The sequence below is a fragment of the Ciconia boyciana genome, chromosome 24 (assembly GCF_034638445.1).
Source record: "Ciconia boyciana chromosome 24, ASM3463844v1, whole genome shotgun sequence".
Lineage (NCBI taxonomy): Eukaryota > Metazoa > Chordata > Aves > Ciconiiformes > Ciconiidae > Ciconia > Ciconia boyciana.
In genome coordinates this window covers 2989066-3011708 of record NC_132957.1, presented here as the reverse complement: position 1 = coordinate 3011708, position 22643 = coordinate 2989066, and the positions used below count along the sequence as shown (strand labels likewise).

Here is a 22643-nt window from a genome sequence, read left to right as displayed (position 1 = left end):
CTTTCTAGAAAGCTGTCTTTGCATGCGGCAGCTCTTTCTTTGCAGTTTCTATGTGATAAGATTACAACCTGAGGTCACTTTGAAGGCTTTCTGCCTCGTCGGGAGGGAAGGGAAGGAGCTCTTCATTGTTCTGGGCTGACCTTCCTGCTCAAAATCAAGGCAATTCCTCCGGCGTTGGGTGGAGAGTGGCTAGATCCCATCTCAGATGGTGAGGGGGTGGAAAGCTCGGTTTGTTTCTAGACACGTTTTCCTGGTGCACATGTCTGGAGGCAGCAGAGCACCTCTACGTGCCTTTGCACGAGTACATCGCTGGTGCTTGGGTGGCGAGTCTTTGATGGGACTGGCCCTCTTTGTGAAAGATGGGAACAGGAAAAATAAGTGAAAGAAAGTTCAGGAGAAGATCGAGAGTTGGATAACAGAGTAAAAATGCTCCTGTGAGCTATTTAGCAGGGAGATTAGACAACTTAGGTGGCCAGTGGAGCAGTCAGGTGCCCCAAGACAAGTTGGATCAATAGTAGGGCTGACATTAGAGGCCAGCAGCGGTGTCTTGCTCGGAGGGCGAGAGCTTCGGCTGCCGTTCCTCTTTCTCTCGTTTGCCCCACAGCCCAACAGGGATGTGAGAAATGGCGAGACGGTGTCTGCCAAGTCACATCCACCTTCTGTTTTTAGCTCTGCTGCTAACCTGCTCTTGACAGTAAGCAAATTGCTTCCTCTCGTACTCTTTCCTCTTTAGCACTTGTCGGTCTTCTCTCCTTCAAGTGGCAGCTTTTGGGGTGAGAAGGTCCAGTGGGTGCAACAGTGCTCAGCCTCGCGAGGACCGCGGAGCTCCTGGGTGCCTCCGATCCCCCAGCTATTCGGAGCATGGGGATCTGCTAGGGAACGTGCATTCCTCTTCATTACAAGGCTAGTGGTAATTGTTCATCCCCTATTCCGCACAATAAATGCTTAGATCTGTTTTCTTCTCCTTAAAGTAGGTCAGAAGTTGCTCAGATTAGCGTGCGCTTTGCTGTGGGCGTGCCGATCTCTCCTTGAACTGGGGTGTCTGCTGCCTCTCGGCACCATCCTTCCTTAGGAGAGGATGCCTTCCATTTTTAATTAAAAAAAAAAAAAGCTTAAAAGCCTCTAAGGAGGCAGAATGCAGTCAGATCTACAAAGCTGACGTGAACAGACAGAACTGCAGGCTGGCTGGGGAGAAAAGGGGTGTGCGCAGCGTTAAAGCTCTCGGTGGGTTTGCATCCGCTGCCGCTGCTCCCCGGGAACTCGCCAGTTGTCTCTTCCCAGTTCCCAGCCCCGTGTGCTCGCTGCTTTTGTGGCCGGGAGCTGGAGATGTACCCGAAATGGTGAGTCCTCGACACGACGTACGCACGCTCTGGATCCCAACCGGTGTCTGCTGTCGGACCAGCACCTTCCGGTCTTGCCTCGTTTCCAAGGATTACGCCAGGAAGGTGACAATTAACTTTTAATGAGACGCTTTGTGTTGGCGCGGACAGGCAGCACGTCAGAGCTCAGACATCTGCAGGGGATTGCCACTGGCCTTGAGACACCTCCCAGTACAAGCTGGTTCTGCAAGGAGCCTCTGCGGTGGCAGGGACATGCGGGGTGCTCGGGGAGGACCCCCGGGTGTTTTCCAGGGGGTTTCTGGCACCGCTGAGCTCCTGCCTCTCTGTTAGAAACAGAGGGTGTTTTGAGGAGGCTTTTTTGGGGCTCTGCAGCCCTGCCATTCCCAAGCCCCGCTGACTGCAGCCGAGTGACTAAACCCATTTACTACCCATCTATTTTAAAGCTTAAATACACATGCAGCAACAGAGTAAATTGTCACGTTGGCTCCATGGAGCTGTGACCGCCCAGCTGCCTCTTACACTATGATGATAAAGCTACCGGTGAAGATGACCGAAAATTACAGTTAATGCCAGGGACTCATGCCTTGCTGAGCTGGAGCCGTGGCGACGGCTTTATTTAGCTTTTCTGGAGCAGCCCATAGATCTGTGCCACTGGGCACAACTGAAACTGGGCACGAGCGATCCCGGTTAGCCCTGGTTTTCCTTAACTGCTTCTTCTACGTGTCTCTACCAGGCCGTGTGTTGTACTCCAGCCCTCTTCATCTGGGGTTCAAAACATTTACAGCACCTTTTTTAATTATTTTGTGGGCTGGCTTTTTCCACTGGACTTGCTCTTTCCTGGTGAAGGGAGCCAGGGTAGAGCTGCTTCTCTGTTTGCTCATCTGTGGGTTTTTTTTATTTCTGGAAGGGAACTTTCTGTTGAGAGGCAGAGGGTGGTGGGGAGGAAGAGGAAGACTTTGATAGACCAGCATCTGGAGGGATAAGGTTTTCATTCTACTGCAGGCAACTGTTTTGAATGCAAGGATGGCGTAAGTTTGATGTGTTATAAATAGGGCTGACTGTTTGCTATGGAAAAAGAAAGCAAGTTTGTTTTTTTTTAAAAAAAAAGTAGTTTTTGTGTTTCTCTTGGTGTGTTTTGCTGGTTTGAGGCTGAGGGAGTTAAGGATAATTTCCCATTTTAAAGTATCTAAAGGCTAAAGAGCAGAATATCAAAATCAGGTATGTAAAGTCCCATGGGAAAGCTGCTTATTAGCAGAAAATGACCCTGACGCGTGGCTCCCACATCCACGGGTTGGGCAGACGAGGACCTTCGGGGTGGGGTGTGCTGCGAATCTGCCCTCCTCCGGGTTCTGGGGTGCCTTGCGGCGTTCCTCGGCTGGGGGAAGTTGGGCTGATGGCGTCTTCCCTCTCAGTTTGTCACGAATTTTACTGATGATGCTGTACAAAAGTCTCCTTTTTCCATTTTTTTTTTTTTTTCTACGCATCTTTCGCACCACCAGCAGCCCCTGGGAGCGACGCAGCAAGGCCACGGTGCAGAACAGCCCATCCCATTGCTCCGAGCTGCGACTGCCCGTCTCCTCTCGGGGAACAGCCTCATCTACTGCTCACAAAACCTTTCCCGATCTTCTGCGCTCCTAAATATATCCAGGCCAAACACACTTGCTGCGTGGCAAAACGCGCTGGGCACGGCCTTGTGCTCGTGGCAGGAATGTTAACGGGGGTGATGCTGCAGCCAGCAACGAGGGAAATGCGGCTTTAGGGTGGGAGCGGGTGTGCCAGGGTCCTTCTCCAGGCCTTTGGGATCTGTTTAGGTTTCGGTGACGGCGTAGGCAGCACCAGATGACCGATACCTGTCTGTCTGATTCATCTGGTTCCCGTAAGGATGTCCAGTATAGCAAAAAGTGGACGCTCAGGTTTATTTCCTGCCAGCTTGTCCTGGAGCTGAGCAGCAGTTGAGCAGATGAGATGAAGGAACGTTGGATTTTGAGGAGAGGTGTGTGGATTTTGTGTCGTAAGTTGGGAGCGGCTGCGTAGCTCTCCCTTGTTTCTCTCCCGCTCCCGGCTGTAAAAGAGAAGCCCTCTGCATCGCGCCTTTCTTCCCCCTCTGTGTACACATACCATTCCTGCCTCTCCCTGTAGCCAACCTCCCGCTGCCATAGTTAGTTTAAACAATAGGTCTTTCATTTCTGAAGATCTTCCCCCGTGCGCAGCCCTTCGGTGGGTTTTGAACAGCGAGGGGAAGTCGGATATTGTTTGTGTTCCCACGCCCCTGCGAAGGAAACCGATGGAAGCCCCCGTGAGTCCACGCTCTTTAAAATGAGGCTGCAGAAACTGCAAAGCGTGGTCGGGAGCAGCCCGTCCATGGCAAGAAGTGGCCAAATCTCATCCCTCTGGATTAGTTCTGCGGATGAAGCAGGCTGGATGCCGTGCTCCCGGTGATGCTCGCTGGGCTGCGAGCCGCCGCACCCCGGCACGGCGCAGGAGCCCTGCACCAACCTGGAATTAAAATGCACCTCCCTGCTCTCTGATCTCAGGTCGGAGCTATCTAGGGCATATTTTAACTGCCAGTATCCTTTTAATTAAACGTGGATGGGAAGCAAGGGGTTGATTCCTGGCTTCTCTGTTGGAGTTTGCATGTGCAGTCTGCTTCGGCCCTCTTCCCCCACCCTGCGGTGTGGTTTGGTTGGGATGCCACGTAAACAGCCGTCCTGTTTTGAAGCAGTTTTTGTCTCGCTGGGCCGTGACACCCAACTGTATCGCCTTGTGCTAATATTTGCTCCAGGAAGCATTTGATTTTGGCTGCTGTGGCAGTGCAGCTGAGGGCTTTTGCTCTGTCACTGTGCCCTGCTCCTCTCTCGGAGCTGCGGCAGGGCTTGCTTCAGGTTTAATATTTTAGAATCTGTCCCATCCTGGCAGGGCTGGGAGATTCAAGAAACCAGAGAGTATAGACTTGTTCTCATCTTTCACACCGAGCCAGCTGATGCACTTCAACATAAGCCTGCAAGAGAGTATTTGGGCCACTGAATGCGGTTAAGGATTTCCGTGTCTTGCCTTGCCAGTCCCTTCCCTGGCTCCACATCTGTCTGGTTGCAGCATTCACGAGTGGTTAGGTCCCCAACCAGGGGAAGACAGACGTGTCCCAAGTCTTCTCTTGGCTGTTCAAGAAATAAAAGTGCAGAAGAATTGTCACCACATCCTCAAAAAAGCCCCCGAGCTGCTCCCTGGAGGCAGCTGTGCCGGGATGTGCACCAGCAGCATTTCACCGACCATCATACGGCTTACTTGGGCCAAGCTGGATGCTACAAGCAACGTGTGGATGCTTCCTTCCTCTCCCATCCTGCAAGCAAAGGGCGAGCTTCCCGGTGAACTTAACGCTCCCCTGAGAAAGACGGCTGCCTGCTTGCCAGCCTTCGCAGGCTCTTTGCAGGCAGCACGACGAGATGCACGATGTGGCACTTTGAAACTTGGCTTCCAGGCGCGTCGTGAAGCTCTAGGTTAAACAAGGAGCCGGCGAGGGCTTCTCCTGGCTCGTGTCTCGGCTAGCACCGTGGGGGAATCTGCATTAGTTTGTCTTCCTGCCTGACGGATTCGGGAGCGCGAGGATAGGGATGGAGCCGCTGCGGATGGCACGCAGTCCCTCCTTCTCTCCTCCCGTGATGAAGCCTCCCAGTTTAATTAGAGCCAGCAGGGAGAGAACCTCAATCTTATTATTCCTTCACAGCAGGGCACCAGTAGCATTGCTTGGATGTCAAAAGGAGGATTAAATTAGTCTGCAAGTGAGGGGTTTTTTTTTCCTCCTTCACATCTCTCCGCTCTCTGGGAGGGTGTTAAGCCTCCAAAATCACTGTGGTGATCAATGCCTTTGACATGGCATGCAGTCCCTGATTACAGCAGAGCTCCCTGCCAGAGAGGTTATTTGCAGCTTTCTGGGCTGCAAATCTGTGGGTGGGTGGGTGGTGAAAAGTGGGAATGGAATTGCTTGGGATAACTGCACCCTTCCCAGGTGTATTAATGAGTAAAGGAGGTTTCCGGAGGTGCGACCTTAGCAAAAGCAATCCGTGCCCCTTTCTGGCCGTGGAGGCTGCGGGACTTTTGGCAGGGGAGAGGCAATGGCAGCTTGGGAGCGAGCTTTGCTCTGCTGAGCTTGCCCTGGCAGACAGAGCAACTGCTTCGTGGAGGGGTTTTCTAGACTCGGTGTGTCTAGAGAGGAACGTGCACCTCCCGAGCTCGGAGCCAGCTTGCCGGGCCGTGCGCTGGCACCCCAAGCGCGGAGCGGGTGTACAAAAAAAGGAAGAAATCGAGCTCGGATGGGTTGCCCATCTGCAGGTGGCTGTGGGATGATGAAATCCCTTTTGGGCCTCGTCCGTGTGCTCGCCGGACACGGCGTGGCAGGGTGCAGGGCTGGGCCATCCTGCCACGCTCTCGCTAGGACCTGTGGACCTATGAAGACTTCATCTGGGGGGTTAAGCAGGAGAATTAAATCCAGACCTGAGCTGGGCGACCCAGGAGAGCAGCAACCCTTTCCTTTCCCCCAGTGTCTAAATGTCAAGGGTGAACGACAGCACTCCCTCTCTGTCTGGCATCTCGGGTCCTCTGCTGAGCTGTGCTTTCTCTGAAAGAGGGGAAAAAAGTCTTCCCCTGGTGCAGCGAGGCCCTGAGAGGCTCTTGCCTCGTTTATCAGCCTCCCTGAACCGTCGTTTTGGCCCTGCGGTGATTGATGCTGGGCGGTCAGGTAGAAGAGCTCTCCACGTTCCCCAGCCTCTTCTCCACGTCTGCGCTGCCTCGGCAGCGTCGGACGGTTGCCGATGTCTCCCCACCGAGATGCAAGAAGCTCATCAGCCGTGGCTGTGCTCTGAGCAACCATGTTTGTGCTCAGCACCAGAGCTGGGCGCTTGGCGTACCGAGGGTCTTTGAATATGCGTGTTATCTTTTTTTTTTTCTTTTTTTTTCTCCTCCCTATTTTAGGGTCTGGAAATGGGATTTTGCTCAAACACTGAAGATCTTGTTCTTCGTAATAATGAGCGTTTCTTCCGCATGTCCTGCTTGGTAACTTGATTTTTGGAGCTGAACGCTGCGTGGTAGGTGCGAGCACGCAGTGGCTGGCATGGTGTCTCCGAGTGCTTTTGAAACTGGATGATTACCTAAAGGCTTTTTTTTCACCCCCCCTCTTCCTCAAAAAAGTAAGGAACCATTTTGAATCCCCATGGGAGCAGTAGGGTTCCAGAGGAAGAAAGACTTGATAAAATCAAGTATTTGATGTTGAAGTAAACAAACCTGTATTGTTCGTCCAGAACTGGAGTTTTGACTACAAACATGAGAAATCCTGGCAATGTCCTGCGGCAGGCATCAAGTGCTTGGGAGTCAGCGCCTGCTTCCTAGACCACTTTTGATGTCTGTATAGGTAATTTGCTGCCCATTTGGACCAGTTTGGGGCAAGATAATCACTAATTTTGGCTCATCTGTACATCCTGCATCCCCAGGCGCTGCCGCTTGCCTTGCCACTCCGGCATGGGGCTGGGAAGGAAACGTTCCTCTCTGTTTGGGCTGCAGGGAAGGACACTTTTAGGTGGATTTAATAAGACACTTCTTATCTTTCGGCTCAGCCAGTTGAATGGTGAGGTTTAGGGAGTAGGGGGTCTTTTCTTAGACCAAGTGATATTTAGAAGAAAGCTGATAAGCCCCTCGCCCAAATAGCCAAAAGCAGCCCTGCCTTAACAGCTTGTCAAACATCTCGCCTTTTCACTAGTTTTAGAACAGGCGTCAGAGACGCTTCGATAAATTGATTTGAAAACTTTACTGTAGCTTCTGCAGCTCTCTTTATCCTCCGCTTACAAAGAATTCAAAAACCCCGTGCTCCAGATCCTGAGCTCCTCCAGCATTTCCCCGAGGAGCGATGGTTTAGGGCTTTGCGAGGTCTCTGCTCTCTCCAGATTCTGTTTGCGTGCTGGCTGCGGTGAGCAGAGCGTGTTCATTCCCTGTTTACTTGCCGTGCGTGAAACTGAAGCCTTGGCTCAAAATGGAGTCGAGAGACAATTCTGCTGCTTGCTTTTTCCAGCAAGCGTTGGAGTTGGAGCCGTGTGGTGTGATTTAAGGAGCTGTGTGGCTTCTGTTGGGTGAGGAATATCCTGACTGAGCCGTGCTTTGGGAGGGTAGGAGATGCTTGGATTTTTAGTGGGGCAGTGTTAGCAAAGAGCCGCGTCTTTTTGACGTGCTTTAGGGTGTTCCTGCCACCTCTGTTCTCTTGCAGGTGCTGTCTGGACCACCCCTCTTCCCTTTCTGTCCCAGGGACTTACTGCATGAGGTATAAGGAGCTTTAAGCAGTCACCTGCTCCCGGGCCTGATTCCTCCTCCCTTGTTCTTTTTCTGCAGCTGGTCAGCGAGAAGGTTGGAGGAGCTGAAGGGACCAAGCTTGACGATGACTTCAAGGAAATGGAAAAGGTGAGTAGGGAACAAGAGAAATCTCTAAAATAGCCCATCTAACTCCTCTGGGACCTTGCCAAAGCCCTGAGCTGAAATTCACTGCTGCTGGCTCATCTTGTCTTTCCCACAGAAAGTGGACCTGACCAGCAAGGCGGTTACGGAAGTATTGACCAGAACAATAGAGTACCTCCAGCCAAACCCAGGTGAGTCCCTGGACCTCTCCTGTCCCCTTCCCTCTGCCCCCCAGTTTTCCAGGGAAAGAGGCAGAGGGGACAGAGAGACATCAGAGAGAACTGTTTTCGCCCTGAGATATTGGTCACCAGCCCACGTTTGAGATCAGGCACGCTGTCTCCCTTGACCGGAGGTGTGCCGGGTCATCTTGTACGTGTGGCCATCCCGTGGCCTCGCTGGCTGAGCTAGCGGGGTCTGGCTCTTGGCTCGCTGGTGCTTTGCGACGCAGGTGAAGATCCTGATACCCCTCTTGCCCTGTTCTGTGTTCCTGGGCTGTAAGACGCTGCTGTTGAACAGTGAAAGAACAGACACATCTTTTGCCTTGGACCTAGAGAGGACCTGAAAGGGACCCGTTTTTCTTGGGGTGTCCAGAAAAAGTGGCGTCTCTGGGCTGGGGAGAGGTGGCTGGCTTTGTAGGCATCGCCTCTGGAGCCTGCTGTCCTGCGTGCTTCCAGCCAGCTCATTCAGAGAGCACTCCAGGGACTATGGGAGGGCTGGGGAAACTCCTTTGGCCTTCACTGGCGAGCTGTGGGGAACTATTTTTGCTTGCTGTCTTGGAAAAGAAACTTCTCTTTTCGTAGCGAATGATATTTCTGGTAGATGAAGACAATAGGGCTTCTTGGCTTTGGGTGTAGCTTTAAAAAAAAAAAAGTTGGCAGTGGCCAGCAGCTGCTGGCAAGTCCAAGTAATTGCAAACACGGCTGTGGCTGTTTCTGTGCCAGCTTCCAGAGCCAAGCTAACCATGCTCAACACGATGTCGAAGATCCGCGGGCAGGTGAAGAACCCCGGCTACCCGCAGTCGGAAGGGCTGCTGGGGGAGAGCATGATCCGATACGGCAAGGAGCTGGGCGAGGACTCCAACTTCGGTGAGTGTCCCATCGGGCCGGCTCCCCCTCGGAGTGTGCGGATGAGGTGGCGAAGGCTGCTGCCAAATTTCCAAGCTGTTATTCTAAATTCTGGAAGGGCTGTGTGACCCTTTGCGTCACCTACCAGTACTGGGGGCTCTTAAAAGAGGTCCGAAGGCTTCCACCCAGGGTGGCAGGGAAGGCGCGAGCAGAGCCCAAGTATCCTGGATCTCAATCCATGGCATTATGTGCAAAACCACCTCTTAATGCTTTCTTATTAAACACGGAGATAAATTTACATGTAGAAAAAATGCTTCCTTGCTTCTAAACTGAACAACGGTGACGTGGAAACTAGATTGAGCGAGATGCGGAGTTTTACGGTGCAGTTTCCAGCCAGAGCTCTGCTATGGGGAGGCTGTAGCCAAGAAATCTTTTTGCATGGTGATTTCTCATAACAACGTGTGACTTGCAGGGGGGAGGAGGGTGAAGCCTTTCGGTGACATCAGTTTTAATCCACTAAAACATCAGCCTGCGCACGTGACAGACCTGGTACCGTACACAGCTGTCTGATGGCTTCCAGCGCAGGGAGGAGCCTTCTGGCCTCAGGAAGATTAAAAAGCTCTGGCTACTTCTTGGGAGTGATGAAGGATTCTCGAGAGTGTCTCTGGCCAGCTCCGAGCCCTGCATCTCTCTTGGCTTGCAGGAACCGGTGTTGTTACAGAGAGCAAGGGGGAAGGAAGTTCTTAGAAGAACACATCAAACCTGATTTCCTTTAATAGCTCTCTTTAAAGGAACACTTAACTTGATAAATTTCTGTGTTAGTACTGCATCCCTCCCTAGGACAGGTTATCTAGTGTTATCACAACTGAAATAACTCTTCTTGTGTATTTATTTTTCCGGCTGGATGGTAGAGTGATGTTTTCACTTTACCCTCTATTTCACGTGTATATTCTCCTGTGCTAATGCAGTGCTGAAACGGTCGGTTTGCCAAAGCTGCACAGGAATAATTTAATCTATAAATGGTTTCCACTGGAATAAAAAGCCAGGACTAAAAATGCTTTGCTGCAAGTCCGTCTGGCTTAGCTGTCATTGTGGCGGGAGCCTTAGAAAAGCATGAAACAAAATAGGTTTCAATAAGCAACTTTGAGCTCTCTGATTCAGAGGGGAGGAGAAGGGATAAGGTCGGCCTGGTAGAGGTTAGTGTCTAAAATGAATAAAAGGCTGCAGGTTTGCTGCTAGCATCTGGGGAAACTTGAAAAGTTGGTCAGAGCGCTCTGGGCTTAAAATTGTCTGAACAAAAGGATGGCCAGGCTGGATCAGACCGAACCCGCCTGTGCCCCGGGCTTCTCCTGCCAGCAGTGGCCAAGGAGCAGAGCAAGGTTAAAGCACTGCGTGGCAGGTTAGCAGCTCAGCGACTCCCTGAGCTAACAGGGAGTTTAAAACTATTGCTTTTAACAATATTTTAACCTTTCCCTTCCTCTGTGTAGTTGGTAGAGATTGTTCCTGTTTTTCAGAGGAAAAAACTGAAGCATGTCAGTGAAGTGTCTGGTGCGGAGTCAGTACCGACAGGCAATTGCCTGCTCTCACGCCGGGCACCGCTCGCTCCGTGCCAGGCTCGGAGATTTGCTCCAGATAGAAATGTGGGGGCGTTGGACGGGGGACGGAGCTTGCACACGCTGGGTGTCTTGGCAGAATGGCTCTGCATGCAGCCGCCACAGACTTTGGCTCTGTTTAACTGGCTGGCCCCTTCTCCCTTTCTCTTCCTTTCCTTTTCTCACTCGAAGGCGATGCGCTTCTTGATGCTGGCGAATCTATGAAGCGGTTGGCTGAAGTGAAGGACTCGCTGGATATTGAAGTCAAACAAAATTTTATTGATCCCCTCCAGAACCTGTGTGACAAAGACCTGAAAGAGATCCAGGTAAACACCACGATGTTTTTCCCTCCTCTAGTTTCTGGCCTCCCCGCCTATTAGTGCATGTAACCGCTTGCTCTGTCGCGGTGGGAACCACGGACTCGCGTAGGTATCGGGTCTGTTCCCCTGCACTGCGTGTGCTTTCTCTCTCCGGTTCACTAGTATTTCCTCCCTGCTCAGCGCCGCTGCTGCTACTGCTCCTGAGCAGCTCGTAAGGCTGGATGCAGGTTTGAGTGGTTCTTCATTTACCATGTGTCATGGAGGATGCTGTAGGAGTAAATCCCAACAAGCGTTCTGGGCTTGCTGAATTTGTGCTGTGAGCTCCCAGCCGTGTTACATTTGGGCTGCCTGGCATTAAATTTCACAGTGTTCTTTACAGCTGTTGGCTTTATTCTGTTGGTAGCCTGGATCCTGTAACATAATTTTCAAGCTATGAGCAAGCTTCCCTCTAGGTCTCTTACGCAGCATCTCAAGAAGGCCCTTTGGTGTCTCACTGGGGAGACATGGAGCTTGGTAGGTTCCTCGTGCTACCACAGAGACAAGTCTGTGCAAAGCGCGGCCAGGCATTGTAATAGCATCTATCCCAACCGGTAATTCACAAGGCAGCGCTCTCGGGTGAATTTTCCTTTACAGTGGTGTCCCAGATAAAATAACCGCCAACTACTGTTTCAGTGCTTATCTGTACTCCAATTCTGCAGGCTGCCGTAGAGCTGATTTAAACAGCCCTGCTCTAAGCCGTCAGGGCGTGCAATGCCCAGAGCCTGCATCCCAATTCCTGATCTCCAGAGATCCCCGTCACTCCTGGGGAGCTGAAAGTAGCAGGCCAACTCTTCATCTTCTTGAAAAGCTTGCATGGGGAACAGACCCAGGCTGCTCCCTGCAGTGTTTTCTTCCAGCTGTCAGCTGGAAGGGGTGAAATCATATCGCCGTTTCAGTTTGTTGAGGGTTGTTTCTTAGTAAAAAGCCCCCCGCAGCCACGGCAGTAATCCTCTGCCAAACGGGGTTCGGATGGTCCGCTCCTCCCTGTCGCCTCGCAGCAGCCCTGCCTTGCAGGTCTCACGTCCTGGAGCCTCTCTGGAGTCTGAACAAAGGTGGGAGCCACAGAAGCGTGTGCTCCGAGATCAGGTTTCTGAGGCGGATGAACTTGGCCTGTAACTAGAGCTGCCTTCTCAGCAGGAGAGCTCGGCTGCTCCCAGTGTCTGGCTTTTCCTTCTTTTCCTTTACTGTTCATAACCATCCTCTTCCCAGCACCATCTCAAGAAGCTGGAAGGCAGACGCTTGGATTTTGACTACAAGAAGAAACGACAGGGCAAAATCCCCGATGAGGAACTTCGACAGGCCATGGAGAAATTTGAAGAGTCCAAGGAAGTAGCGGAGACCAGTATGCATAACCTCCTAGAAACTGATGTGAGTGCATGGGCTGAGAGCTGCCGGGTGGGTTCTGTGTTTCTGTGTACTCGAGGCTGGGATCTCTGAGGGACGCAGAAGTTAGACCCTAATTTCCACTCTCATTTTTGCAAGTGGGGCTTTGCTCTCTGAATACCCAGATCTGAGCCATTCATCCCAGCTTGGTGTGATTCTTGCAGATCGAGCAGGTGAGCCAGCTCTCAGCCTTGGTGGACGCCCAGCTGGACTACCATAGGCAGGCAGTGCAGATCCTGGACGAGCTTGCGGAAAAACTCAAACGCAGGTGAGTCCCAGGGTGCTGTAGGCACTCTCAATTTTCACAGCCACAAGCTGTCCCTGTGGTACTTGTCCTGTAAATACCTGACTCTCCCTCTAAATCTATCCCCTGGTGTTAAAGCTGCTTCTTGCAATCACTAGAGCTTCCATCCAGACTTCCTCCAGCTTGGAGGGAGCGATGCTGGCTGCACGACCCGCTTTCAATGACAGGCACATTCTGACATCTGAAAGAAAGCCTCTGCGCTTGCGGCGTGGGCAGCCGGTCTCTGCTGGGCTGAGCCCTGCCTGTATCGGGGTGTGCTGCTCCCAAGGAGGCCAGAGTTGAATATGGCAGGGGTGGAGAAGGACGGTGAAATCCCCTTCGTGCCAGGGCTCGCGGCTCCTTGCACTGTGGGCGTTGAGCGTGGGAGTGTCCCCCAAGAAGTCCCTTTTGGCCAGACCCAGGATCAAGTCAGAAGTTGCATCATGCTGATGGAGCAGACGGTTCAGACGTCACGAGCTGGACGTGCCTGTCACCCTGTGTCACCTGGAACGGCCTAGCCTAGAGCCTTTGTCCCATTAGCTTCAGTCGTGGCTAAGGAGGGTACCTGGAGATTGGCCGTGGTTGTGGCCCAGAAGGGTCCGTGTTGGGGTTCCCGGTTGCTCTGAAGACCAGAAAGTGAATGCAGCCTGGTGGGGATGGCCTGGTGGCCACAGGCCAGTGGAAGAGCACTTAGATCACCCTCTTAAAGGAAGGCATCTGTGAGCCCCCTGCCAGACCCCCCATTTTCCAGCTCTCCCTGCTGTTTACAAGGCACTCTCCTGGTAGACCCTGCCGCAGATGTGGCGCTGCCGCGTGTGCTCTGGAGTTTTGAGCCACGTGAGCCTCTTCGTGAACACCAGATGGGTGTCTGGCACGCAGGAGCAGGGAGAGCCATGGAGCTGCCTGGTCTTGCTGCTCTCCCTGCTTCTCCTCGAGTGCCTGACCTCCGCAGCGGCCCCGGGGAATGTGCGGTTGCTGCCGAGGTGCCAAGAAACACAGAGGTGCTGTTGAAATACCGAGCGAGCTGCTTCACATGACTGCTGTGACTTGCACAGTCATTTTTCCTGCTGCTCTGTCTCACCTGAGCAAGCATCTCCCCAAACCCTGGCCGAGGAAGGAGAGGTGGCTTCGTTGCATCTGGGGCTTCCCTGCAGAGCTGGGGACGTGCCTTCCTCAGCCTCTGTCCAAGCCTCAGCAGGGTGGCTTGGAGAGAGCCAGGGCAGCCTCTCTGCTTCTCGGGGCGATTTGGCGATGCTGCCCTGCTGTTCTTTCCTCGTAGAAGAAACTGCTGAGTGGATCCTGTGTCTGGTTTCAATTAAGAAGAGCTGGGAGGATCCTGCCAAGTGTGAGCTTTCAGACTGCAGCACGACTGTCCTCTGCTGGCCTGAATTGCCTGAGACACCTCCGTAGCAAAGCCTAGGGCATGTGGCCCTGTCTAAGGGCCAGGTCCCAAATCCTGGGCAAGATCCATCTTCAAAATGCCCCAGCACAAAGGGTTTTGCGGATTCTTGTCTGTAAACCAATTTGCTCCCCTGCATAGCCAGCAAGGAGAATAAATATCATGTTGATCTCATCATATTCTGTTTCATATTTCAATTTATCCACGTTTCTTTTCTTTCTTCCAGAATGAGGGAGGCCTCCTCGCGTCCCAAGCGGGAATACAAGCCCAAACCCAGGGAGACATACGACTTTGGAGACACTGACCAATCTAACGGGGGCTTCTCTTGCAATCCTACCCCCAAAGTCTCAGGTAAAGTTGTCCCGTGTGGGTGCACACAGGTGCCTCTGGAGCAGCCTCCTGGGGATGGAGGGGATCTGCTCTGCCTGGAAATGATGTTTCTGCTGTGCTGGATGCGCCTTCATGGGCTCTGAAAAAGACAGAAATGCCTCTAGACTTGGGCTGTTTTCTCCTGGGACCCAGCAGCCTTCGTTATTTTGGCTTTGGGGATGTCCCAGCAGGGTCTCCAGCCCAGGCCACTCGCCTGTAGTGCCCAGTCAGTGCCAGCAGTGGCAGACAGGAAAAACGAAGCATCTCTCACTCCCTCCACATCTTCCGTCACGCTGCATTCGTCCCTCCCTGGTCCCGGCGAGGCAGGCGGGTTTCTAACACAGCATGTGGGCCGCCCTGTTTCTCCTAACAGATCCTCCCCCTGGGCTCTGCCTTTCCCTCTCTCCAGTTCACGTTGTTTTAAGCATGTCTCTTTTTGTTTGAAAGCAGCTTCCTCCTCTTTCCGATCCGACAAGCCGTCCCGGTCCTCCGTCAGGAGTATCCGTGAGTTTCCTCCCTCCGCACTGCATGATGTGTGACCATCTCTCCCCATCCCTCCTCGCTCCTCCTTCCGTGACACTGCTGCTTGGAGCCGCTAACACCTCCGTGCTGAGCCTGGCCAGCAGAACAGCCCGGCTGAGCTAAGCCTTGAGCTAAGCCCCAAATTAAAACAGCCACGCTATATTGGTATTTACCACCCCAAAGCTTTGCTCACCCGGAGGAGTTGTAGCAGCTATCGTCAACGCAGGCATGTCCTGTGTGAGGCCACAGGGATCAGATGCTCTGCCACGAGGTATCGGACATCTCGAGGATTACCCGTTCTCGTTACAAGCACCCAGCTTGGATCTCTCCCACTCCTGCTCGTGCTGCCCCCCCGTACCCCACTGCTGAAGGCTGGGGGGAGCGGGTAGAGCCTAGGCATGCTGAGCGGGTTTTGTGGCCCCAGCTGGGCAGCGAGGAGCCTCGAATGGGTTGTGACCGTGGGGTCTGCAGGTCGGCATTCCTGCTGAAGGAACCCGGGGGTCCCGCTGGGGTCCCCGGGCCAGGCTGGGTCTGTGGCTCGGAGGCATCGCGGTGGGGAAAGCTCGTGGTGGGGCAGCAGCGGGGCAGGAGGACTTGAGGAGCCTGGTGTAGGGGAAGTGCTGTGGTGGTGGGACCAGCCTGGTATTTTGGGACGTTGTCTCAAAAACATGAACCTGCTTGGCTGCCGCTTTTGGCGTTTTCCGAGTTCTTTTCTAACGCTGGGTCCTTTCTCGCTGTGGATGCTCGGCAGACCAGACGTGCTGGCTGCCGTTCGTGCCGTTCCCCCTGCCCTGGCTGGAAGAGCTCTAGCGCAGAGCGGTGCAGGCTCTGGAGCACGGGGAGGGGAACGGGAGCCCTGCAGACCCTGGTGGTCTGCATTAGCTTGGTCCCTGTTCAGTAGGATCCCTACAGCTGCAAAGCTGAGCGCCTGCCCGTCCCAGTGCATAGACAGAGCAAGCAGCAACTTTCCCTGCTATAAAAGTATCCCCTTTGCAGTCAACAGGTCTGATGCTTAAATTGTGAAGCTGAGGTGTGGGAAAGAGACTTTGGTTTTCTCCCCATTTTTGGGGGGGCCTCGCATGTATGACCAAGCTGCTGATTGATTTGAACCCCTCTGCCCAGGGAGGCAGTCGCAGTCCTCTCCCTCCCATCACCCTCAGGCTTGGGGTGACCTCTCTAAAGGGATCCCCGCGGTCCTTCCCCGCCACGAACTGATGTCTAACCCCGTTGTTGACTAACTGATGAACCGCACGGCAGCTCCTCTCGTCTCTGGAGGAATAACGTGGCTTTTGTACTCTAATTTAGGTTGGAGTTTAGCTTAGAGCAGGGGAAGTCCAGGCAGGAACAGACAGCACGGGGTGCTGGAGGTGGGAGTCTGCTTTGGGAGAAGCTCGTGAAGGACGCGGTTGCAGCAAGATGGCAGAGGAACTAGCGAGCGAAAAGCCCGTGAGGAGTTTAAACTGAGTTAATGCTTTACCATCGTGGGGGCAAAGTGAAGGGCCAGCTTCTCCCGGGCAGGGCAGAGCCGAGTTGTGAAACCAGTTGTGCAAGCCCCGGCTCTGGCAGAGCCGACGATCCCGCGCCGCGTCCGGATCTGGCGTCCGCCAGCGTGAGCGGCAGGAATCCCCGGCATTGGCAGAGCCGGGGGCTGGAGGAAGGGGGTGCGCAGGGGGTCCGACTCACCTCTCCCCCTCCCCGCCTCTCCCTGCAGCCCCCCTGGACCAGCCCTGCTGCAAGGCTCTCTATGACTTCGAACCCGAAAACGATGGCGAGCTGGGCTTCAAGGAAGGCGACATCATCACCCTGACCAACCAGATCGACGAAAACTGGTACGAGGGCATGATCAACGGCCAGTCGGGCTTCTTCCCCCTCAACTATGTGGAAGTGCTGGTTCCGCTACCTCAGTGAAACGGCGTCGCTCCTGTTCCCCCTCCGCTCACGTGGGGCCGAGCCACCATTCCACCTCCATCCTGACACTGGCCCTCTCCGGCGGCGGGGCCGTGTTCTCTCTGCGTCACCTCGGGGCGAGATTGCCACCAGGGAACAAGCCAGAAGGGTCGAACGGCCCCCCTACCCCCTGTGAATTTGGTTATTTTAATTTTTTTTTTTTTTTTTTTGGTGTCCTTCTGGTGCTTGAACTTCGGTACTTTGCGCGCCCTGCCAGGTTCCCCCCCGGCCGTACGATTGTCGCAGGCCTCTCCCTGTCCAGTTTTTGTCTTTCCTTTGGGTCAAGCATCCGGATGAGCCAGGTGGGAGAGCCGGGATGCATCCTTCAACGCTGAGCATCAGCGCGGGGAGACGCGTGGCCCAGCGGCAGGGGGCAAAGCAGCCCCCAGCCTCACCGAGGGGCAAGACCTTCGACCCCCCCCGCCCCGTTGAACACTACCCCTCTCCCTGTATCCTCCCTGCAGCCCAACACCGACGCGGGACCCCGGCTGTCCCCGCTCCCGGGGGCTCAGGGGAGGGATGCCGTGGCACAGCAACACTACGCCACCCGTCAAACACTAAGCCAGCCCTGCGGCGCGGGTGCTGAGCCCTGCCTGGGGCTCTGTGCTGTCCCTCCCCGCCCCGGAGGGACAGAGCAGGGATGTCCCCTGCCTCCTGTTAGCCCTCGGCCCCCTCCCTGCCGAGCTTGACTCCAAAGGGGGTGGCTGCTCCCTTCTCCCCTTGATTTTAAGTATTTTAAGTCAGGTTGCTTCTGGACCTTGGGCTTTTCCTACTATAAACTCTACCGAGTCCGTCAGAGCTGGGGGATAATTTGAGGCGGGGGGAATGGGGCCGCAGCCCAGGGTCTGCCCGGCGTGGGGCAGAGCAGGTCGTGGCTCCTCTCCCCCGAAGGCTCTGCACTTGCCGTCCCCGGGGAGCCGTCAGCACCCCGTGCCGCAGGACCGGGGCTCGCGGCTGCGGGGCTGGAGCCCGGCCGCTCCTCACGTGCCTTTCCTGTGCCCCCCACCCCTGCCCCGCAGTGACCCTCCTTGCAGGGGAGCACCGTGCCCCTCTGCCGCTGGGTTTGGTGGGAAAAGGCATCGTAATCGTACATCTCGTGGCTCCTGCCACCCCTTAGCCCCGAGCCTCCCCGCGTGTTCCTTATTACGGGGGTCAGGATGGGGCCTGGCAGCAGCAGCGCTCGCCCCATCTCTCACTCGACTCCGTGGTTTTCTTTGCTAGAAAAGCGGCCTCTTTCCCCCCCTTCCTCGGCTTTGGCCAGGCTCTGGCACCTCTCCTTGGCTAGCACCATCCCTGCCTGGCCGGGGGCCGAGCCCCAGCTCCGCACCGGGCCCGTGCCGCAGCACGTCCCTGTCCCTGCTGCTCCCGGCTCCTGTAACAGTTACACAGCCCCTTTTTAACGATTTTTACCGTGCATGTCGATGTATGTCCGATCCCCTGCCGCGCTGTGCTCTCAGCAGCCTGACCGGTGACCCTGGTCCCAGACGCGGGGGGCACGGGGCAGCTCCCCCTCGCTCCCAGCAGCGCAGGGAGCCCAAGGGACCGGTGTCCTCGGGGTCCTCGCCTCTGTCCCCTCCCCGGTGGGGACCGGGGTCACATCCTGGGAACGCTGCCTCCCACTCAGGTGGATTGAAATGCGTTTTGTCAGCTGGGACAACTTGCTAGATCTTTTTTTTTGTAATGGTTTCTCCTGGTTTTTAGGGGAAAAAAAGACGACCCACAAATCTCGACTTGTATCTCTGAATGAAAGTATTAAATGTTTTCTTCTTTCTAACGGCTGCGTTCTCTCTCTGAGTGCGAGGCTGGGCTCCGGGGGGGGTGCGGCGGGATGGAGGAGCAGCCCTGGACGAACGTCCCCCCGATTCAGCCCCCAAAACCAGGCAGCCGGATGATGCCTGCAGCCCACGAGGCCACCGGCACCGTCCCTCACGGCAGCACTAGCTGGATGTCCCCAAGCCAGCGGAGCCGCACACTGGCCGCCTCTCAGGAACTGCTCTTTAATCAGCTACCACTTCCACAAACAACTCACAGCCGAGACTCCCACCACCGCCACCCTCCCCTCCGCCGCTGCCCCGGGGCCGGCACAGCCGCGGGACGCCCAGGCAGCCGCGCCGAGGCAGGGCAGGAGTCGGTGGGGTGCCGGGACCCCTCGGGCGAGCTCCCTGGAGCAGCGGGCAATGTGGCGTCCCCGCGCCGGGTCTGGATGAGTCCCTTGGGCTGGGGGGGCTGCCGAGCCGAGCCCTGGCTGCTGGGAAGGCGCCTGGTCCGAGTCGAAGGGGGGCTCCCGGCCCCTCAGCTGCTGAGCTTGAGGAGGCTGTAGATCTGCTCCAGGATGTGGGTGAAGCTCTGGTCTTTGGGGGTGCGGGAGGCCAGGGAGCCCTGAGATGGGGACGCAGCCCAGTTCATTAAAACAGCGGGGTGGCTGGAGCTGATGCCCTGGCTGAAGTCCCCTCCCCACCCAGCCCAGCGGAGGAAGCCCCCTCCTCACCTTCAGCTTGTCCAGGTAGGTCTGATCCTGACTCCACAGCTCTTGAAACTTCACCAGGTCAGGGGCTCCCTTGTAAAACTCCACCAGCAGCGTCTGGGGGGGGGGAAGAGAGGGGCTGCAGGCACCGGGGCTGCCCTGGGGTTGGACACGTAGCCCCCCGCCCCTGTGGCACCGAGACCTCGGCAGCACAGTGGGGATGGAGAAGAGGTTGTCGCCGTCACCGGCGCTAACAGCAGGACGGGGATGGGTGGCAGAGGCCCATGGGGGCATCCCCCCCACGGGGGCAGGGAGTTGTCCTTGCTGGGGTGGACGGGGTTTTTAGGACCCCCACCCCACGCTCACCATCTCCTGCAGGACATCGTTGGTGAGGAAGCCGTCCTGGATGTAGGCCACCTCCACGTCCATGGGGATGCCGTAGTCGTTGGGCCGTTGCTGGAGGACGGGAGAGCGGGGTCACCCCACGGCACGGGGGCCGCCCCCGTCCCAAATACCACCCCACTTACCTCGGGCGGCGGCATCACCCAGAAGGGCGCGATTTTGGACTCCACGCCGGGGTTGCCGGGATAGTAGGGTCCTGGGGGGGAGGGGGGGGAGAAATGGGGCTGACATGGGGGGGTGACGACAGCCCCAGCACCCCCAGGACCGCGGGGACCGAGCGCTCACCGCAGATGAGGGCCAGGCAGGGCTGGAAGCCGTTGCCGCTACCCTGCAGCTTGAGCTGATAATCCATCTGCGCATCGATGTCGTGCAGGGAGGGCAGCGCGGGGCCGAAGGGGTGGCTGTGGTACCAGCCCACCAGCGACAGCCCCCGCAGGAACAGGCTCTGGCAGATCTGGGATGGGCAGACGCTGCGGGTCCGCGTCCCCCAGGACCCCCAGGACCCCCCACCCCACCCCGGGGCTGGTTTACCTCCTCCTCCACGGTGCCGGCGGCCTCGGCATCGCCCAGGCGGGTCCGGCACGGGAAGGCTCGCAGCACCGTCAGCACTGCAGGGGGGTGGGGGGCACAGGGGTGGGTGGCTCCGCCACGGGCTGGGGGGGGGGGTCACACCCCCACCACTCACCCCTCTACCTACGCTGCGTGTTGGTGTCCCACCGCCCGCCCAGGTAGCCCACCACTTCGCTCCGCGTCAGGTGGCTGTGGAAATCCTAAAGGAAGAGGTTAAAATCAACCGTTTGGCCCCAAAACGACGCCAGGGACACCCCCCTCCCTGCGGGCGTCCCCAGCGCCATCAGAGATGTCCCAGCCTGTCCCCCCTGGGGAGGGGACGCACCAGGAGCAGGAGGACGTTGCTGGAAATGGCCACATTGAAGGGCTGGAACTTGTTGATGGCGGCGAAGGACGTCACCTCCACCAGGGTCTGGGGGTTCCTGGAAGGGCCACAGCCCCGCTGCCACAGCCGCCCCCGGCCCCTCCTGCACCCATGGGGCCGGCGGTGGCACCCGTGGGGCTCGGGTCCCCATCCCCGTCGCACCCTACCTGGCCGAGTCGCGGGTGCCCAGGGTGCAGTAGCGGACGGGCACCCGGGGTTTGCTCTCCAGCCTTTTCCCCGGGGGGCCGTGATCTGCGAAGCACAACGCCCCGTCACCGCTGCCGGGCAGCCCAGGGTCCCCCGGGACCCCTGTGCCACCTTACCCGTCCCCGCCGGCTCCGCCAGGCTCTTGCACTGCTGCTTCTTGCTCTTCTCCTCCGGTTTTTTGGTAGCCGCTGGCTCCGGCACGGGCGCCCGACCCTCCCTCGTCGCCTCCTCCTCTTCCTCCTCGGGCATCTCCTCCTCCTCGCCCTCGCTGGCCAGGCTCTGCAGGCAGCACAGGGCTGGCACCCACCCCACCACCCACACTGGGGGGCACCCAAGGGTCCCGGAGGGGGGGGTCCCGACCCACCTCCTCGGCGGGCGGCGCGTTGGGCTGGTGCTTGCGCAACCAAGCGGCTTTGTACTGGTCCAGCTTCTGGCCCTTGTAGCGGACGGATGCCCAGCCGCACCCCGACTTCTTGGCGGGGTTCACCAGGCGCTTGCAGTGGGTGGCCCAGGCGCTGGGCGAGTTGAAGACCTGCCCCGTCTCCTGCCAGGTGATGGTCCCATCCGCCCCCAGGTCCCCCACGAACTTCTTGCCCTGGGGAGCAGGGGGGGGGGTGAGTGGGGAGGCACCCGCCGGTCCCCTGTCCCCAACCCCTGTCCCCCGTCGCGTCCCCGCGCCGGCCGGGCTCACCAGGTAGTAGATGGAAAGGACGCCGCGGGCCGGCTCGAGGAGCCCGTCGCGGAGCAGGACGCGGAGGGTGATGCCACGGCGGGTGAGCACGGCCCCCCGGGTGCCCCCCGCCGCCTTCGCCCCGCTCCCGGTCTCCGGCTCGGCCTCCGCCTCGTCCAGCCCCGGCTCCAGCTCGTCCTCGTCCTCCTCCAGACACTCGTCCCCGGCGGGGGAGGCGGCCGCCAGCGCTGCGGGATGGGACACGCCATGTGGGGTCCTCTCCGGGGGCAGCACCCATGGGTGTTCCCCCAAGAGCACCCTTGGGTCCCCCCCGTCGTGTCTGCCTGTGGATGGGGACACTAGGACAGGGATGTACAGGGACATGGGGACACAAGCACGCAGGGATGCAGTAAGAGGGGACACAAGGACACGGGGGAGGGGGGATGGACAGAGGGACAGGAGGACTCAGGGACAGGGGCGTGGGGGAGAGGGGACCCAGGAGGATGGGGACACTGACGGGGGGATGGAGGGAGATGTGGGGCTGTGAGGACACAGGGACATGATGACAGAGGACTAGGGGACACGGGGACACAGCTGGGGGACACAGGGACGGGGGACACAGAGCCATTGGGACATGGGGACACGGCTGGGGGACACGGGGACGAGGCTCTCCTGGCCCAGCGGGTCCCCAGAGCCTGAACCCAGAGGGTGCGGGTGGGGACAGGGCCCCTGGGGGAGCACAGCCCCCGACCCCCGCTCTGGTCCTGCCCCACGCGTGTCCCGGGGTGCCCCCATCCCCGCCCCACGGGTGTCCCGGGGTGCCCGCATCCCCGCCCCACGCCACGCCCGGGGTGTCCCTGTCCCTGCCCCGTGGGTGCCCCGGGGTGCCCGGCCGTCTGCAGGCGTGCACCGAGGGTCCCGCGTGTCCGTGCACACGCGTGTGCGTGGTTTTGTGCGTGCCTGTGAGCATGCGCGGCTACACACGTGTGTGCGGGGGGGGGTGTGCACGCAGGTGCATGTGTGTGCGCGCGCGCGTGTGCGTGTCCCCAGTGTGCGGGGGGGGGGCACGGTGCGTGTGTGCGCGTGTCCCCGGCCGGTGCGGGCGTCCGGTGCGTGCGTCTGTGCGTGCGTGCCCGGTGCGTGCCCGGTGCGCGCGTGCGAGCGGCGCGCGCCCGCCGGTACCTGCCATGCTCCGCTCCCGCCGCTCCCGCCGCTCCCGCCTCCCCCGGTGCGCGCGGCGGCGGCGCCACGTGATGGGGCGGCTCCGCGCGCCCCG

The 22643-nt window shown here is 57.4% G+C and overlaps 3 protein-coding genes across 9 annotated transcripts in view; 2 read left to right on the top strand and 1 right to left on the bottom strand.

The window, feature by feature from the left end:
- SH3GL1 (SH3 domain containing GRB2 like 1, endophilin A2) overlaps nucleotides 1-18464 on the top strand; it is a 30771-nt gene extending 12307 nt beyond the window's left edge. For 2 of the 6 annotated variants that reach the window (XM_072845232.1, XM_072845235.1), the window contains exons 2-10: nucleotides 7710-7778; nucleotides 7891-7963; nucleotides 8714-8857; nucleotides 10621-10754; nucleotides 11997-12155; nucleotides 12335-12438; nucleotides 14079-14203; nucleotides 14669-14725; nucleotides 16455-18464. In XM_072845232.1, coding sequence (XP_072701333.1) covers nucleotides 7710-7778; nucleotides 7891-7963; nucleotides 8714-8857; nucleotides 10621-10754; nucleotides 11997-12155; nucleotides 12335-12438; nucleotides 14079-14203; nucleotides 14669-14725; nucleotides 16455-16651 — 1062 coding nt within the window. In that variant the 3' untranslated portion in view covers nucleotides 16652-18464. The remainder of the gene's footprint in view (nucleotides 1-7709; nucleotides 7779-7890; nucleotides 7964-8713; nucleotides 8858-10620; nucleotides 10755-11996; nucleotides 12156-12334; nucleotides 12439-14078; nucleotides 14204-14668; nucleotides 14726-16454) is intronic. The other 4 variants (XM_072845236.1, XM_072845237.1, XM_072845233.1 and 1 more) reach the window with 4 other exon arrangements.
- The window catches only part of HNRNPM (heterogeneous nuclear ribonucleoprotein M), a 114214-nt gene that overhangs the window by 36651 nt on the left and 54920 nt on the right, over nucleotides 1-22643 (top strand). The window lies entirely within an intron of this gene.
- MPND (MPN domain containing) lies at nucleotides 18851-22607 on the bottom strand. The gene is given in 13 exon segments (XM_072845231.1): nucleotides 18851-19069; nucleotides 19179-19271; nucleotides 19521-19610; nucleotides 19682-19752; nucleotides 19842-20010; nucleotides 20088-20164; nucleotides 20254-20326; nucleotides 20452-20548; nucleotides 20658-20802; nucleotides 20805-20976; nucleotides 21062-21292; nucleotides 21389-21615; nucleotides 22550-22607. Coding segments are annotated over 13 exon segments (1539 nt in total). The 5' UTR covers nucleotides 22557-22607; the 3' UTR covers nucleotides 18851-18982.